This window comes from Mustela nigripes, chromosome 6, assembly GCF_022355385.1.
Source record: "Mustela nigripes isolate SB6536 chromosome 6, MUSNIG.SB6536, whole genome shotgun sequence".
In the NCBI taxonomy this organism is placed as follows: Eukaryota; Metazoa; Chordata; class Mammalia; order Carnivora; family Mustelidae; genus Mustela; species Mustela nigripes.
Genome location: NC_081562.1, coordinates 135,714,573 through 135,729,880, shown reverse-complemented (window position 1 = coordinate 135,729,880; position 15,308 = coordinate 135,714,573). Strand labels below are relative to the sequence as shown.

At 36.0% G+C, this 15,308-nt stretch overlaps 1 protein-coding gene across 2 annotated transcripts in view; it reads left to right on the top strand.

Moving 5' to 3' along the window:
* Positions 1–15,308, top strand: part of PRPF18 (pre-mRNA processing factor 18) — a 47,562-nt gene that overhangs the window by 8,775 nt on the left and 23,479 nt on the right. The window contains exons 2-5 of one of the 2 annotated variants that reach the window (XM_059404286.1): positions 8,460–8,537; positions 8,649–8,675; positions 11,248–11,352; positions 13,471–13,584. In XM_059404286.1, the coding sequence (XP_059260269.1) occupies positions 8,460–8,537; positions 8,649–8,675; positions 11,248–11,352; positions 13,471–13,584 (324 nt within the window). The remainder of the gene's footprint in view (positions 1–8,459; positions 8,538–8,648; positions 8,676–11,247; positions 11,353–13,470; positions 13,585–15,308) is intronic. The other variant, XM_059404287.1, reaches the window with a different exon arrangement.

Below are 15,308 nucleotides of genomic sequence, written 5' to 3'. Positions count from 1 at the left end.
AGTGAGGGTTGCTACACATTCTCAGTTTGTAAAAGGCTTAATATATGTCGAGCACAACAAAACAACATAAGCCTGTACTAATTCTTCCATTCCATGATCACAGAATATCTTTCCATTTATTTGTCTTCAGTTTCTTTCATCACTGTCTTAGGGTTTTCAGCATATAGCTGTTTTATCTCCTTGGTTAAATTTATTTTTTGGTAGTTTATTCATTTTGATGCAATTATAAATGGAATTGTTTTCTTAATTTCTGTATCTGATACTTTATTAGTGCATAGAAACAACAGATTTGTATGTTGATTTTTGTATCCTGCAGTTTTACTGAATTTATTTATTCTTACAGTGTTTTGATGGAGTCTTTAGGGCTTTCTGTATATAATATGTCTTCTGCAAATAGTGACAGTTTTACCTTTTCTTTTTTTTTTTTAAGATTTTATTTATTTATTTGACAGAGAGAGATCACAAGTAGGCAGAGAGGCAGGCAGAGAGAGGAGGAAGCAGGCTCCCTGCTGAGCAGAGAGCCCGATGTGGGACTCGATCCCAGGACCCTGAGATCATGACCTGAGCCGAAGGCAGTGGCTTAACCCACTGAGCCACCCAGGCGCCCAGTTTTACCTTTTCATTTTGGATTTTTTCTTGAGTATTTGCTGTGGTGAGGACTTCGAATACTGTGTTGAATAAAAGTGATGAGAATCGATCCTGTTGTCTTGTTCCTGATCTTAGAGGAAAAGCTTTCAACTTTTCATTATTGAGTATGATGTTTTCTGTGGGCTTGTCCTATTTGGCCTTTATTATGTTAGTATGTTCCCTCTCTAACACTATTTTGAGAATGTTTTTTTTTTTTAAATCATAAGTGGATGTTGAATTTTGTCAAATGCTTTTTCTGCATCTATTGAGATAATAAGATTTTTTTTCCCTTCCATTTTGTTACTGTGGTGTATCACATTGATTTGCAGGCCTTGAATGATCCTTGCATCCTTAGAATAAATTCCACTTGGTTATGGTGCATGGTTCTCCAAATTCATTGTTGAATTTGACTTGTTAATACTTTGTTGAGGATTTTTGTGTCTATATTCATCAGGAATATTGGTCAGTAATTTTTCTTTCCTTGTAGGATCCTTGTATGGTTTTTAGAATTGGGGTGATGCTGGTCTAATAAGATGAGTTTGGAAGTGTTCCCTTCTCTATTTTTTGGAAGCATTTGTGAAGGATTAGTGTCAATTCTTTGAATGTTTAGTAGACTTAACCAGTAAATCCATCTGGTCCTGAACTTTTGTTTTTTTGAGAGGTCTTTGATTTCTGTTTGCCTCCTTGCTAGTAATCAGTCTGTTCAGATTTTGTATTTCTTGATGATTCAGTCTTGAAGGTTGTAGTTTTCTAGGAATTTATCCAAGGTTTTCCAGTTTGTTGGCATATGATTGTTCATGATAGTTTAAGATCTTTTGTATTTCTGTGGTATCAATTGTAACGTCTTTCATTTATGATTTTATTTGAGCACTGTCTCTTTTTACTTGATAAGTGTAGCTGAAGATTTGTTGATGTTTATCTTCTCAAAAAAACTTAGTTTCATTGATCTCTTAGCATTTTAGTCTCAATTTCATTTATTTTTGCTCTGATATTTGTTAATACCTTCCCTCTGTGAACTTCGGGATTCATTTATTCTTTTCCTAGTTCCTTGAGGTGTGAAGTTAGGTTGTTGGAGATTTTTCTTGTTTCCTGAGGTAAGCATGTATTGATATGAGCTTCCCTCTTAGAACTGTTTTTGCTGCATCCCATAAATTTTAGTAAGTTATACTTCCATTTTATTTGTTTGAAGGTGTTTTTTCATTTCTCCTTTGATTTCATCGACACTGCCTTTGTTCAGTAACATGTTGTTGAATCTCCACATATTTGTGAAATTTCCAGTTTGCTTCCTGTAATTGATGTCTGGTTTCATACTGTTGTGGTTGGAAAAGATGGTTGATGTGATTTGATTCTTCTTTAAGACTTGCTTTGTGGCCTAATGCATGATCTGTTCTGGAGAATGTTCCATGTGCACTCGAAGAATGTTCTGTTTTTGGATGGAATGTTCTGTATGTATGTGTTATGTCCAGCAGGTTTTAAGGCATCATTTCCTTATTTTTTTAATCTGTCTGGATGATCTGTCCAATGATGTAGCATTGTGTCTCTTCAGATTATTTGGTATATTACTTTAGGGATTTTAAGACTTATTTTTGTATTTCAGCAAGATGTTGACCCTGCTACATGGTTTACGATCTCATGTATAGTGTCTTTTTTTTTTTTTTTTTTAAAGACTGCATCTGAAAGAGCATGTGAGCTGGGGAGGGCAGATGGAGAGAATCTTAAGTGGGTTCAACAGGAAGCCCCAGGTAGGGCTTGATAACAGGACCCTGAGATCCTGGCCTGAACCTAAATCAAGAGTCTGATGCTTAACTGACTGAGCCACCCAGGCGCCCATATAGTATCTTGCTTTGCATATTCAGGCTGTATATTTGTTGGCTTTCCAATGTGTTTTTGTAGAGTTCCTGGTGATGTTTGTATCTAATTCATATAAGCACTAAAAACCTTGACATGATTCAGGAAGGCTGATTTTAAATTATTGAAATGTTGACAGTCATGCTTGAAAGTTTTAAATTTTGCTTTTCCTTTATTAGTGAAGGCAGACATTTTAGATGATATGGTAGGTAGGTAGGTTTCTGTACTTTGGACCTATGAATCTCAGTTTTATAATCTAGAAAGTACAACTTGGATAGAGTCCAAGAATAACATTTGTGAAGCAGCATGTAGGAATTAGGTTCTGTCTTAAAAAGTAGAAGCACTTTTATATACATCTTTTGTGCATTGTTTTTTAAAATCTGCCAGGGTGAAAGGGCCGATAGAAATGTTGGGTGCTTTAGGGGAGAATCCAAAGAAATAAAAACCATCCATTCATATGCTGTCTTAAAATGTTTACCAGCCACTTTTAGATTTTCATGTTTGTAGGTCTTTATTATGCATTCTATAGTTCAACAAACTTTGAGTTTAAATATTTTGAATATAGTTAGAAAGGAAAGTAAATTTGTAAAGTGAATAAACAAGTTGTAAAACCTGACTGTGGCTGCATTCCTGCATAGCTCTGTAACTTTGGGCAAGTTATCCAACCTCCTTGAGTTACCTTTAAAGGTACTGCATCACTGATATTTAAGTTTTCGTACTGTGTAGTTTTAATTCTCTCATAAGTGTGTCCCCAGCACCTTATATTTCAAAGCATATTTTCAGTGTACTTTATAAAATAAAGTTTTATGGTTAGAGAAGCTTTAGTTGCTCTTGCAAACTGCTGTTTTTTTCTAAATAGAAGACATATAAAGAGTGGCATTTGAAACATGGTGGATAACCTTTTGTGTCAGACATCTTTTGTTGTCATAAAATAAATGGTCACATAGTACAAAGCAAAGTATTTTTATTTTTCTCATCCTAATTTTGAAATGAAAAGCTAAGTAATTAAAAATTTTATTGTTAGTCATTCATTCAGAGGTGCCTGGGTGGCTCAGTTGGTTAAGCGTCTGCCTCCACTCTGGTCGTGATCTCTAGGTCCTGGGATTGACCCCTGCATCAGGCTCCCTGCTCAGCGGGGAGATCTTGAGCTCTGGAATGCCCCTGGAAGGGATGGGCCTTAGGCAGGAGGAGGGTTTCCTTTTCTGTTCTGAAATGAGAAAAGTATTGGTACAGAGCCCCATAAGGATTGGTACTGGGAGGACTTCTCTTTCAGTGGCTTCCTTTTTCACTGTAACAGAGTGGTTTAGTCATTTGCTGAGAATGAGGGGGAAAATGAAGGGGTAAGAGGTCTAAGAGAGTGGAGAATGTTACTGGTCATTGTAGAGAATAGGAGAGCAAACTAAATGGATAAATACACCAGGATCAGTGGACAGCATTGAGGCCCAAGTGGTTTCCTAATATGCTTAGCACACCAGGTGCCACCATGGGGAGGGCCAATGAAGGGATTCTACTAGGACCGTGGTTCTCACTTCTTGATTTCAGAACCCCTTTACATCTTTAGTTGTTGGCTCCAGAGAGCTTTTGTTTATTTAGGATGTATTTATTGATAATTATGCAATTAGAAATCAAAACAGGGAAATTTAGGGGCGTCTGGGTGGCTCAGTTAAGTACCTGCCTCTTGATTTTGGCTCAGGCCAGGATCCCAGGGTACTGAGATTGAGCGTCATGTCAGGCTCTGTGCTGGATGTGGAGCTGGATGTGCTTGAGATTCTTTCTCTTTTCCCTTACCCACTCCCCTTACTCTCATGCATGAATGCACTCTCTCTCAAAAAAAAAAAAAAAAATAATAAAGAATTAAAAATTAAAACTGGGAAATTTAAAAATACTTACATTCCATGTTGACTTCTGTTTTATACTATAGTAAACCCATGTGTGTTAACATAGTGCTCTTATGAAAACTGTATTTTCCAAAACAAAAGATATTAGCAAGAAGAATGACATTTTTTACAACTTTGCAAATCTTTTTAATCCCTGTCATGTTAGGAGACAGTTGGAGTCTCCTGTTTCTACATTCAGCCTGTTGGCCTGTTGTGGTATGTTGTTTTTGTTCAAGTATATGAGGAAACTTCATTTTCACATAGCTGGGTAGTTGGAAAAGGTAGTATTTTAATTGCCTTTTCAGATAATTGTGGATATTCTTCTTTGATACTATACTAAAACTACAAATGGTAAATTTTTAAAGATGAGAGTATGGATTTTGGCTGATACCAATGAACTTTTTTTTTTTAAAGATTTTATTTTTAAGTAATCTCTGTACCCAGTTTGGGTGTCAAACTTGACACACCTTGATCAAGAGTCATATTTCCCACTGGCTGAATCAGCCAGGTGCCCCATCAGTTAACTTTTTATATATTACAGTCTATTGATCTATTATGCTCCAGATCTATTCTAATCTAGCCTGCTCATAAATCTTTTGCCTATGCATAATTTTGGAGCTTGTTTCCTTTGTACTGTCATAGTTTGCTGAGTTACATAGATCTTCTACATGGTGATATGTTTCAATAGATGATGTAAAAATGGCATTCATTAATATAACCACTGATTCATCTGAAAAGTTTTCAAATATTGGGAAGCCATCAAGTTCATAGTGATGGCTGAAAGTTTGCCACCATTCTGATTTTTGCTTGAAAGATGGAATTTTATCATAGGCAAGAAATAGTATTGTTGTCCTTTTAGTAACAGGCTTGCTTTGTCCAGCTTTGAGAAAACGTCTGCCAAACAGGAGACAGCTATCCTACTTTATTATGTAGCAGAACTGATTTATATGTTTAATTTCATCACACTAAATAATAGTAAAAGATGAAGAATACAATGAACTCTGAGGCATAAATAAAGATCAGTACTTTTATTTGTGCTGAGGTTCCAGTGGGTTTCAGCACCCCTGCTTTTGTACCATCAGTGCAAGTATGATCACAGGGAAGGGGTGGAGGCACTAACCTCTTAGTATTATTATGATAATATGTCTGACCTTGTACAACTTCTGAAAAGGTCTTAGGGACCCCCCAGAGGTCCATGAACAACATTTTGAGTATCAATGTTCTGGGTAAGATTTTCTTAGGTATATTCCATTGGAATTGGGGTGTGGTAGTAAAAGATGCTACTGCAGACTGGACCACAGACTCTGGCCTGGAGAGTCCTTTACTTTCTTCCTACATAGCTGCTCCTTCTAGGGATACCAATGTGTGTTTGTCAGCTTATTTATATGAAATGTGACGTGGTGCCTGGGTGGCTCAGTTGGTAAAGCGTCTGTCTTTGGCTCAGTTCATGATCCTGGGGTCTTGCTCTGTGGGAGTCTGCTTCTTCCTCTGCCCCTCCCCTGACTTGTGCATCTCTCCCCTGCCCCCAACTCCCACACTCCCTCTCAAATTAAAAAAAAAAAAAAAAAAAAAGAAGCTTTAAATGAAAATACAACAGCTGTGTAGTCAAAAGAAATGGCTGATGCTGGGATAAGATATTGGCAGTGAAGAACTGTAGCTTGCAATACTGGATCAGTTCAAAGGATTTAAGGACCAGAGTTCTAGTTGTGCGTGTTACTCATGAGACTCAGTAAGTTGTGAGAATGTCCCCTGCTCTTCCTAACTCTCAGGTCTTTCGTGTCTAAACTAGGATTAATATTATTTGCCTCCGGGGCGCCTGGGTGGCTCAGTGGGTTAAGCCTCTGCCTTCGGCCCAGGTCATGAACCCAGGGTTCTGGGATCGAGCCCCGCATGCGGCTCTCTGCTCAGCAGGGAGCCTGCTTCCCCCTCTCTCTCTGCCTGCCTCTCTGCCTACTTGTGAGCTCCATCTGTCAAATAAATAAATAAAATCTTAAAAAAATATATATTATTTGCTTCTAACTTTCTCAGGTAGTTTTGATGTTGGGACGATGCCATCAGTTCCTTATTCCAGGGAATACCTTCAACTTGATACCTATAAAGCTGTGTTTAGTGTGTGGTAGATGAATCGGTAAATGTTCATTGAGTTAATGGACTAAAACAAAGTTGTTTATTGTGAGAAATTTAAACATATGCAAAAAGAGAATTATATAATGAACCTCTCTCTATCCTTGTCTTGACACTTTGTAGCTCTAGAAAATAAGAACATGTTTCTTTATAAACAAGATGTGATCATACCCCCCAAAATTAGGTCCTTAATATCATTAAATACTCCTCTCACTCCAGTGGCTGCAATTGAATTAAAATATGTACATACATGTTTTTTACAGTTGGTTTCTTCAAGTCCGATGCAGTCAATCCACTCATTGCATTTGTTTACTATGACTCTTGGTTTCTTTTAATCAAGAACAATTTCTTCAAACCCCTTTTTATGCCATTAATTTGTTGGAGAAACTGGCTAGTTTGGTAAGTGTCCCAGTTTTTTTATTGCTTCGATGGCGTTTAGTTTATTTCCCTATTCCCTACATTTCTAATAAACTAGAGATGAGACCTACCGTCAACAGATGAATGGATAAAGATGTGATGTGTGTATATGTGTACACACACACAATGGAATATTACTCAGCCATCAGAAAGAATGAAATCTTGCCATTTGCAGTGACATGGATGGAACTAGGGTATTATGCTAAGTGAAATAAGTCTGAGAAAGACAAATACTATACGATTTCACTCACGTGGAATTTAAGAAACAAAACATATGAACGTAGAGGGCGGGAAGGAAAAATAAAAATGGAGGCAAACCGTAAGAGACTCTTAGCTTATAGAGAACAAACCAAGGGTTGCTAAAGGATAGGTTAGTGGGGGGAAGGATTGATGGGCATTGAGATGGGCTCTTGATATAATGAGCACTGGGTGTTATATGCAACTCAGAAATCACCGAATTCTATCCCTGAAACTAGTAACACACTGTATGTTAACTAAATTGGATTTAAATAAAAATTTAAAAAGACTTTAATGTATGATTAGATTGACATGGAGCTTTTTGGCAAGAATACTTTGTAGATGTGCTGTGTACCTCCTCTGTGTATAATATAGGAGACACTTAATGTTTTCCTGATGCCAGGCCTTCAGGTGTGGTGCCCTGAGCTGTTGATTGTTCACCATCAACTTCTGTTGTCATGATCTTATCATCCATGATTATTGTCAGAGTGAATGAGCTTGGACACTGAGGTGCTAAATACATGTGTGGAGATATTACTGAAGTACTGTTACAGATACTACTAATAAAGTAGGGCAGTAGCATTATTTGAGCTAAATTATTAGTGGAATAGTATCCAAGATGGATAGCTGTAGACGATGGTAACAACATCCAAATTAGGGACTGTCGGTTTAACAAGAGACTAATGTATGTAGTATAGAACTAATATTTTTTTCTTCTACAGATTTAGAGCTTGTCTCATAACATTGAATCCTATAAAACAAATAGCTTTAATGATTTTGTTAATACTTTCAAACCATTTTATGTCTGTATTAAGAATTAATGCAATTTTATGGCTTGATTAATATAAATATAATTAATTGATACAAAAAGATTACAAGTGACAAGAAGAACTTGGACACACACCCTTGGAACTGTCTGGGTAATGGGAGTTAAGATGTCAGATATAGTTAACCCTAAATTTTGTTTAGTTGTTTCTGTTGGGAGAAAATAAAGCATCTGGTTTAATGTGGTTCATAATGAATTCATTTGTAGAAATTATCTTTGAAACCAAACATTGGGAAATCACATCAAAACAATGTGGACAATTGGAAAATATTGTTGGTTTCTTCTCTTTGCTATTGGATATGCCTGTTAAAATGATGCTGTAAGAAAAATACTTCATATTTAGAGCGGGGTAGAGGACAGATGCCATGTTCAAGAAATCAGTATAATCTCTGTAGAATCAAACTTGACCATATTCTTGAAAAACTGAAAAATGTTTTTAGGTTGATGGTAGAACATGAAATTTTTTCCCCAGGGACCTATTAATGTACTTCTTTCTTCAATAGGAAAATAGAAAGTATTTCAAGCGTAGTGAACTTGCAAAAAAAGAAGAGGAAGCATATTTTGAAAGATGTGGCTACAAGGTATGACTGCTTGCTTTTATGTTATTGTATATTTGAGTTTAAATTTTTATAGCTGTTGTTAAAGTGATAAAATTATTGATCTCTGTTCACTTTATCAATGTTATACATTAGCCTATAAATGAGAAGCCATCTGGAGAGGTATGAGCTTTTTTCTTTTCTTTTTTTTTTTTTAATCTTGAATTCAGGAAAATACATGCATGACTTTTTGGCTTGGAATGGTTTGGCTTTTTGTGGACAGCATGAAGTGGCTTGAGATCAAAGCTTGAATTTTTTTTTTCTTTCAATTCCTAGATCTGATACTGCCTCATCTTTATCACCACCACCACGCCTTTCCTCACCTCTCCCAATAAAAGTCTATTTTAAAGAGTTTCAAAACATTTTATTTATTCAACCACCAAGGTGTTACCAGGGGTATTTTCCCCACTTTCACTTGAATATTTTAAGCCATCCTTTTTGTTTGCATAGTTGGTTCCTTTTGGCCCTAAGTACCTCTGTCTGAAATAGTAAGTCATACATTTATATGCTTTTGTGTAATAAGGTACCACATTTGAAATACTGCTTGTCTATTGTATAGAAAATGTATAGAAATATTTGTTAGAAACAAGTGAGTTGTCTGGAAGACTATATTTTTGAAGCATGACTAAAATTATCCTTAAGGTTCCCCTGTTATTACCCTATTCAACTATTATCCTAGTTGAATAATATTTTGGCGTTTTTATTGGGAGGGGTTAAATGTTATGAGGTGAAGTTCTGTTTAAATTATTTTAAAAGAAGACAAATATCTAGTGTGATAATTTTTTAAACAATACTTAGCAGTTCTGTTGAAATATTTTTGCCAGATCATAAATTTGACATCAACTTTTTGCTCGTGAAATGTGTATAATATAATATTCTTGTGCATGTGATGGGGAAAGTTCTAGAAATTAATCTAGCAAAGCATTTCTAGATGGAAGCATGAGGAATGTAAATGGTATGTATATGCATTTGATTTTGTCTTGTAGTATGGCAGAGGGCAAGTGTTAATGTAGTTTTACATTTCTGATAGATTTCTAAAATATGAAAGTTTGCATTTGTATTTTATATTTCCCATAAATATATTGGTTTCATTTGTTTCCAGTTTAGGAAGTTAAAACATAATTCATGTAAATAGCCATCAAATAGATAATAAGAAGAATTCTTTTGCTTACCCATTGTTGTCTAACTGACACTTGATCTGGAATGATCTGGAATTAGAATCATTGGTTTAGTCTGCTTACTTGTTGCTTTCCCCCATTCCTAAATTTGAACCTTTTCCACTTTTTGGTAAGGTAGGGAAATAATTTAAAACGGTCAGTTTTGCATTGTTTAGATTGCTTCAGTGATGTGTTGGTACTTGTTGATTCAGAGTGAAGCACTGAAGCAAAATCACTATTGTAAAGTTACTGATTGCAACATGGAGTCCTGCTGACAACATGTCTTCGATTTTTTTTTTTTTTTTCCTACAAGTGATAAGCTGGCATTCTGTAATTAAAAATGCTTTTCATCCTCAGAGTTTGGGAGAAATACCTGTTTTTATGCTTAAAAAGAAAGGGTTTTCTAAAACATGTTTAATATTTCCTTTTGGTAATAATGAAAATACAGCACGTGTTACCTTTATTCCTTTATGAAAACTAGTTACCATTTATGAGGCTTGAGGCTGATGTGGTTTGTGAAAAATCTGGAAGTTTAGTTTTTTCTTCAGTTTTCTGTCTGTACCAGTTAATATAACCTTTAACCCTTAACTACAGAATCAGAAATGATATAATTTTAACCATATAGCCTTTCTTAATTGCTTTTTTCCCCTTAATGTTGACCTTTTATTTATTTATTTATTTATTTAATCTTCTTTTGGCATTTTAGATTAGTCTCATGATCAGATGGAAAACCGTGTTTGAGTATGTTTTTACAGACCACACACGCGATGGGCTTTATAAATTGCTGAACTTAATTTTCCTAAACTGTGAGCTGGGCAGCAGACTCAAGAAAGCACATGTAGAGATTTTTCCCCCTGCAGGTCCCTGTACACAAGAATGTCCACTCTTTGTGGATGAGTGGGAAGGTGCTAGAGCTGTTGTTGATGCTGTGGTGCTGTTATTTCATAGCACAGTTTGGGGGCAGATCTCTGTAGCTTTGGGAGTGTTTCTACATGTCCAGCAGTGATTTCAGTGCACTTGGAATCCTGCCTTTCAAAAAGGAGGGTAGGAAATAAACAGGAGCATGAAGCATCATGGGTTTCTTAGAAAGCAGTTTTTTGGGGGTCTTCATTTAAAATCCAGAGCAAGGATCTGGGTTTTAACCCTGTCAGATAATTTTCTCAAAGAAGAGAAGCCAATTGATTGTTTTTAAGAAAAAAGTAAAATTCTTAAGAGTCTAGGGAGGAAGGAGTCTAAATTACAGCCCTTTTAAAAGTTTTTGATTTTGGAAACCATTATATTTCTGTCACTTTTCAGTAGCAAGAATGCTGTCTCCTGTGTGCATGTTTGCTACTTGTGTCCCTAAAATGGAGGCATTTTATGAGTTTTCAAAAGCATGTCCATTTATTTAGAAGCTTTTTCCTTGGTGGAACATTTAGAAAAACCTGGAATATTTGAAACATGTTTAATTTCCATTACCAACTAATGCACAGAATAGTAAATATTAGCTGTATTATACTTTAAAAACCTGAATTTAATTCTTTTGGCTATTTATACAGATACAGCCAAAGGAGGAGGACCAGAAACCATTAACTTCTTCAAATCCAGTGCTAGAACTTGAACTGGCAGAGGAAAAGTTACCCATGACTCTTTCTAGGCAAGAGGTAAGTTTATATATAAGTGTTTGATTGCAAATGGAGATTGCTCTGGAGATTTTTTTTTTTTTCCATTTATCTTCCATTCTTTCTAGTAAGCTTGTGTCATTATTGCCTATATAACATGTCTGGCTGAACTAAAATAATGTGCAGCTCGCCAGTTTCCTTCTTGAGATTCTAAATCTCCACCCCGCACCCCCCCTTTTTTTTAAAGAGAGAGAGATTGCATGCACAAGAACATGGGAGAGGGACAGAGATAAAGGGAGAGGGGAGAAGCAGACGCCCTCCTGAGATAGGGACTTGGGGGCTCTATCCCAGAGCCCTGAGATCATGACCCGAACCAAAGACAGATGCTTAATCCACTGAGCCAATCTCTGCTTTTCTTCATACTCTTAAAGTTTTAAAAGAATATATTTTTCTAAACTTTAAAAATTAAACCACATTGCTCCGATATATATTTTTAAAATAATTATACATAGATTATTTGTCTAAATTATTTTAAATACACATTTTGTAACAATACCTCACTCTAGGTCAAAACACAGATCTGTATAATTTTTTATGACTATATAGTTTCCCATAATATTTTAAAAGCCTATTATTATTTTAAAAATCAAACAGTAATGGTCAGTTAGATTGTTTCAGGATTTCCCTATTATAAATCCTACTGAGATGAACATTTTTATACAGATGTCATTACATGCATGCTAACATTGTTCCCTTCGGAAAATTTGTGAAAAGCATGATTTCTGGAGTCTGTTGACTAAAGACTGTGCGTTTCTGTTACTCGGGGTACATATCACTACAGGGGTCTGTAGACATGTTGCCCCAGTTTGTACTCTTAACTGCAGTGCTCGTCTGTACTTGGGTCAATATCAGCTGTTACTTTTCTGGAAAAAAAAATCTACTGTTTTTTTCTGAAAAAAAAAAAATCAATCAACTGTCAATATCAACTGTTACTTTTCTGAAAAAGCCAAAAACCACAAAAATTTCAGTATACTCCTGTGACACGAAGATTACATACTCTACAGGGAGGGAGGGAACCAAACAAAAATGAACTTGGAAGGGAAGGAAAGGGAGGAAAGAAAGGATGGCTGACCCTAAACGCTGTCATGGGAGTCAGGTGAAGGATTTTGGAATACCGAGCCTGAAGAGAAGAATATTGGAGACCTTAAAAAAAAAAAAAAAAAAAAAACGATTGACAGCAGCTATAATTTTGAAAAAATTTTATATCTTCTGTAGTTTCATGGAGTAGAAATGAGATAAATAGGCAGAATTTTGAGGCAGAGAGATTTTAGTTGAGTGTGAGAAGTAAAAGCTATCTGTCCCAAACTGGTATGGCCTATTGCATAAGAGATGTGGTCCCTGTCATGGGTCAGTTGCAGACCTCGTAGAGGTGCATTTGAGGTCATTTCTGCGTTGATGGGAGGTAGCACCAGATGGCCTCTTAAGCTGCTTTTGAATACCGAGCTTCGGTTAATTCAGTGGGAGCTCAACTAGTGGTTTCTGTGCTACTATTTATGTTTCCAGATAAAATTCTTGGTACTTAAAAAAAATTTTGGATCAACCTTTATTTTTCTCAGTTACAATTTTTTCTTATGAAATGGAACATATATACAAATAACACACAAAACATGCATGTGCAATATAATGGAAGATTCTCAAACAGACACCATTGACCATCACCCAAGTCAAGACACCATATTCTCAGTCCCTCAAAAGCCTGCCCTGTGCCCTCCCCTGATCATTACTCACTTCTCTTCTGGGAGGTAAGTGTTTGGTTTTCATGTAGTCTTGGCCATGGTCTGTGAGTTATCAGCTGATTCTGGAGTGTATAAATAAAAGTAATTAAAAGTTACCATTCCCTTCCATCTTAATGCTTTTCTTAGGTATTCTGTTATACAGATGGAGCCTTTGCTGAAACAGTCAGCCAAAGGACCTTAAATATGGTAGGGTTTTTTAAAGTGTGACAGTAGCTCTTTGTATCCATTCATGGAAAATTAAAGAAAAAACAAACACAACTGACTTTTTCTGTCTACATTTCAAAATAAGTATTTTATCACTTAAGGGAGGAATTACTATTACTCCAAACACTGGAATTACTATTATTGTTACTACTTCTTACAGGTTATCAGAAGATTGAGAGAAAGAGGAGAACCAATCAGACTATTTGGAGAAACTGATTATGATGCTTTTCAACGTTTAAGAAAAATAGAGATCCTCACACCAGAAGTTAACAAGGTAAGAAGTCAGAACAAAACTTGAGAAAGCTCACTGTACCACATAAACAAGAATAGTATGGAGTTTGAGTTACTGCATTATTTTAGCCAAAGATGAAAAAGTAAAGTTGCCAGATTATTGCTGCTGAATGTGAGTTTTCTTTAATTCTTTTAAAAAGCACCTATCTTAAGCATACAGCTCAGTGCATTTTGACAAATCCACTCCAGGCATGTAACCACCACCCTTAGGAAGATAGAGAAGGTTTTCACCACACATTTTTGTGTCCAGTGCCCCTTAGCCAGTCCTATTCCTTCTTCTCAGTGCCCGAGCCAACACCTTTTAAAATTCTATCACTGTAGATTAATTTTGCTTGTTCTGCATTTCATATAGATGGAGTCATGAAAGTATGTCTGGCTTCTTCTGCTGAGCATATTTTTAAAAAGACTGTTTCTGCAGAAATCGGTAGTTTGTTCCTTTTCATTGGTGGTGATAGTTGCCTGAATAACCCACCATTTGTTGCCACCTTTGGGCTGTTATGAATAACATTGCTATGAACATTTTTAAACAGGTCTGCTTAGGACCTGTGTTACTTCTCTTTGGTAAATATGTTCTGTCTCTTAGTAAATACCTGAAGAAGAATTGCTGAATAATGAGTAAATGTTTGCTTTAGTTTTTAAGAAATGCCAGGTGTTTGCAAATGTCATCAGTATTTGTTATTTTAAGTCTTTTAAATTGTAACCGTTCTCTTGTATGTGTAGTAGTATTTCCTTGCGGTTCTGTTCATAGCCTCCTGTTAACTAACTGTAATGAACATCTTTCCTTAGACTTACTGCCCATACATTTCTCTGGGTAGTGCATGTTAAAACCTTTTGTTCATGTTTTAGTTGGTTGTTTGCCCTTTTATTTTTGAATTGTAGGAGTTCTTTGTATATTCTGAATACAAGCCCTTAGATATACAGATACATGGTTTGTTACTATTTTCTGCTTGTCTTTGGCTTACCTGTTCTTTTCATTGTGTCTTTTGCTGGGCAAATTTAAATTTTGATGAACTCCACTTTTTTATGGTTATCGCTTTTGGTGTTTTTCTGAAGAAATATTTGCTTATCCCAAGGGTTTAAAGAGATTCTCTTTATTTTCTCTAAAAGCTTAATAGTTATAGCTCTTAGGGCTTTGATCTGGTCTTATAGCTCAGCAGATGGTCTGTCTTGGTGAATATTCCATAGGCTCCTAAAAAAAGAAGTCTTTTATACGTTGGGTAAATGTCAGTTACAGTAGTGTTGTTCAGATCTTCTGTGGCCTTAATAACTTACCTGTTTGCTCTACCAGTTACTTAGAGACAGGTGTGTGATCTGTGCTGTGTAACATGCCGCTCCAAAACCGAGGAGCTTCAAACAATTTACTGTAAAATCTTTTTCAGTCCTCTGTGCCTGTAACGAACCGCCCTGAAACTTAGTAACTTAAGATAATTTATTTTATCACTTAGGGTTCTGTGGTTTGATTGGGGGTGCACTGGACAGTTTTTTTTGCTTGGAGTCTCCCGTGTGATTGCAGTCCGATGTGGACTGTGGCCAAGGTCATCAAAGGATCCCTTGAACTGGCCTTCCAACTGCATAATACCATAAAGGTTCATCTATGTGATAGTGTAGGTCAGAATTTCCTTCCTTTTTAAGGCTGAATTAATACGCTCTTGTTCATATGGATCCCATTTTGTTTATCCATTCAGCTTTGATGGACATTTGAGTTGT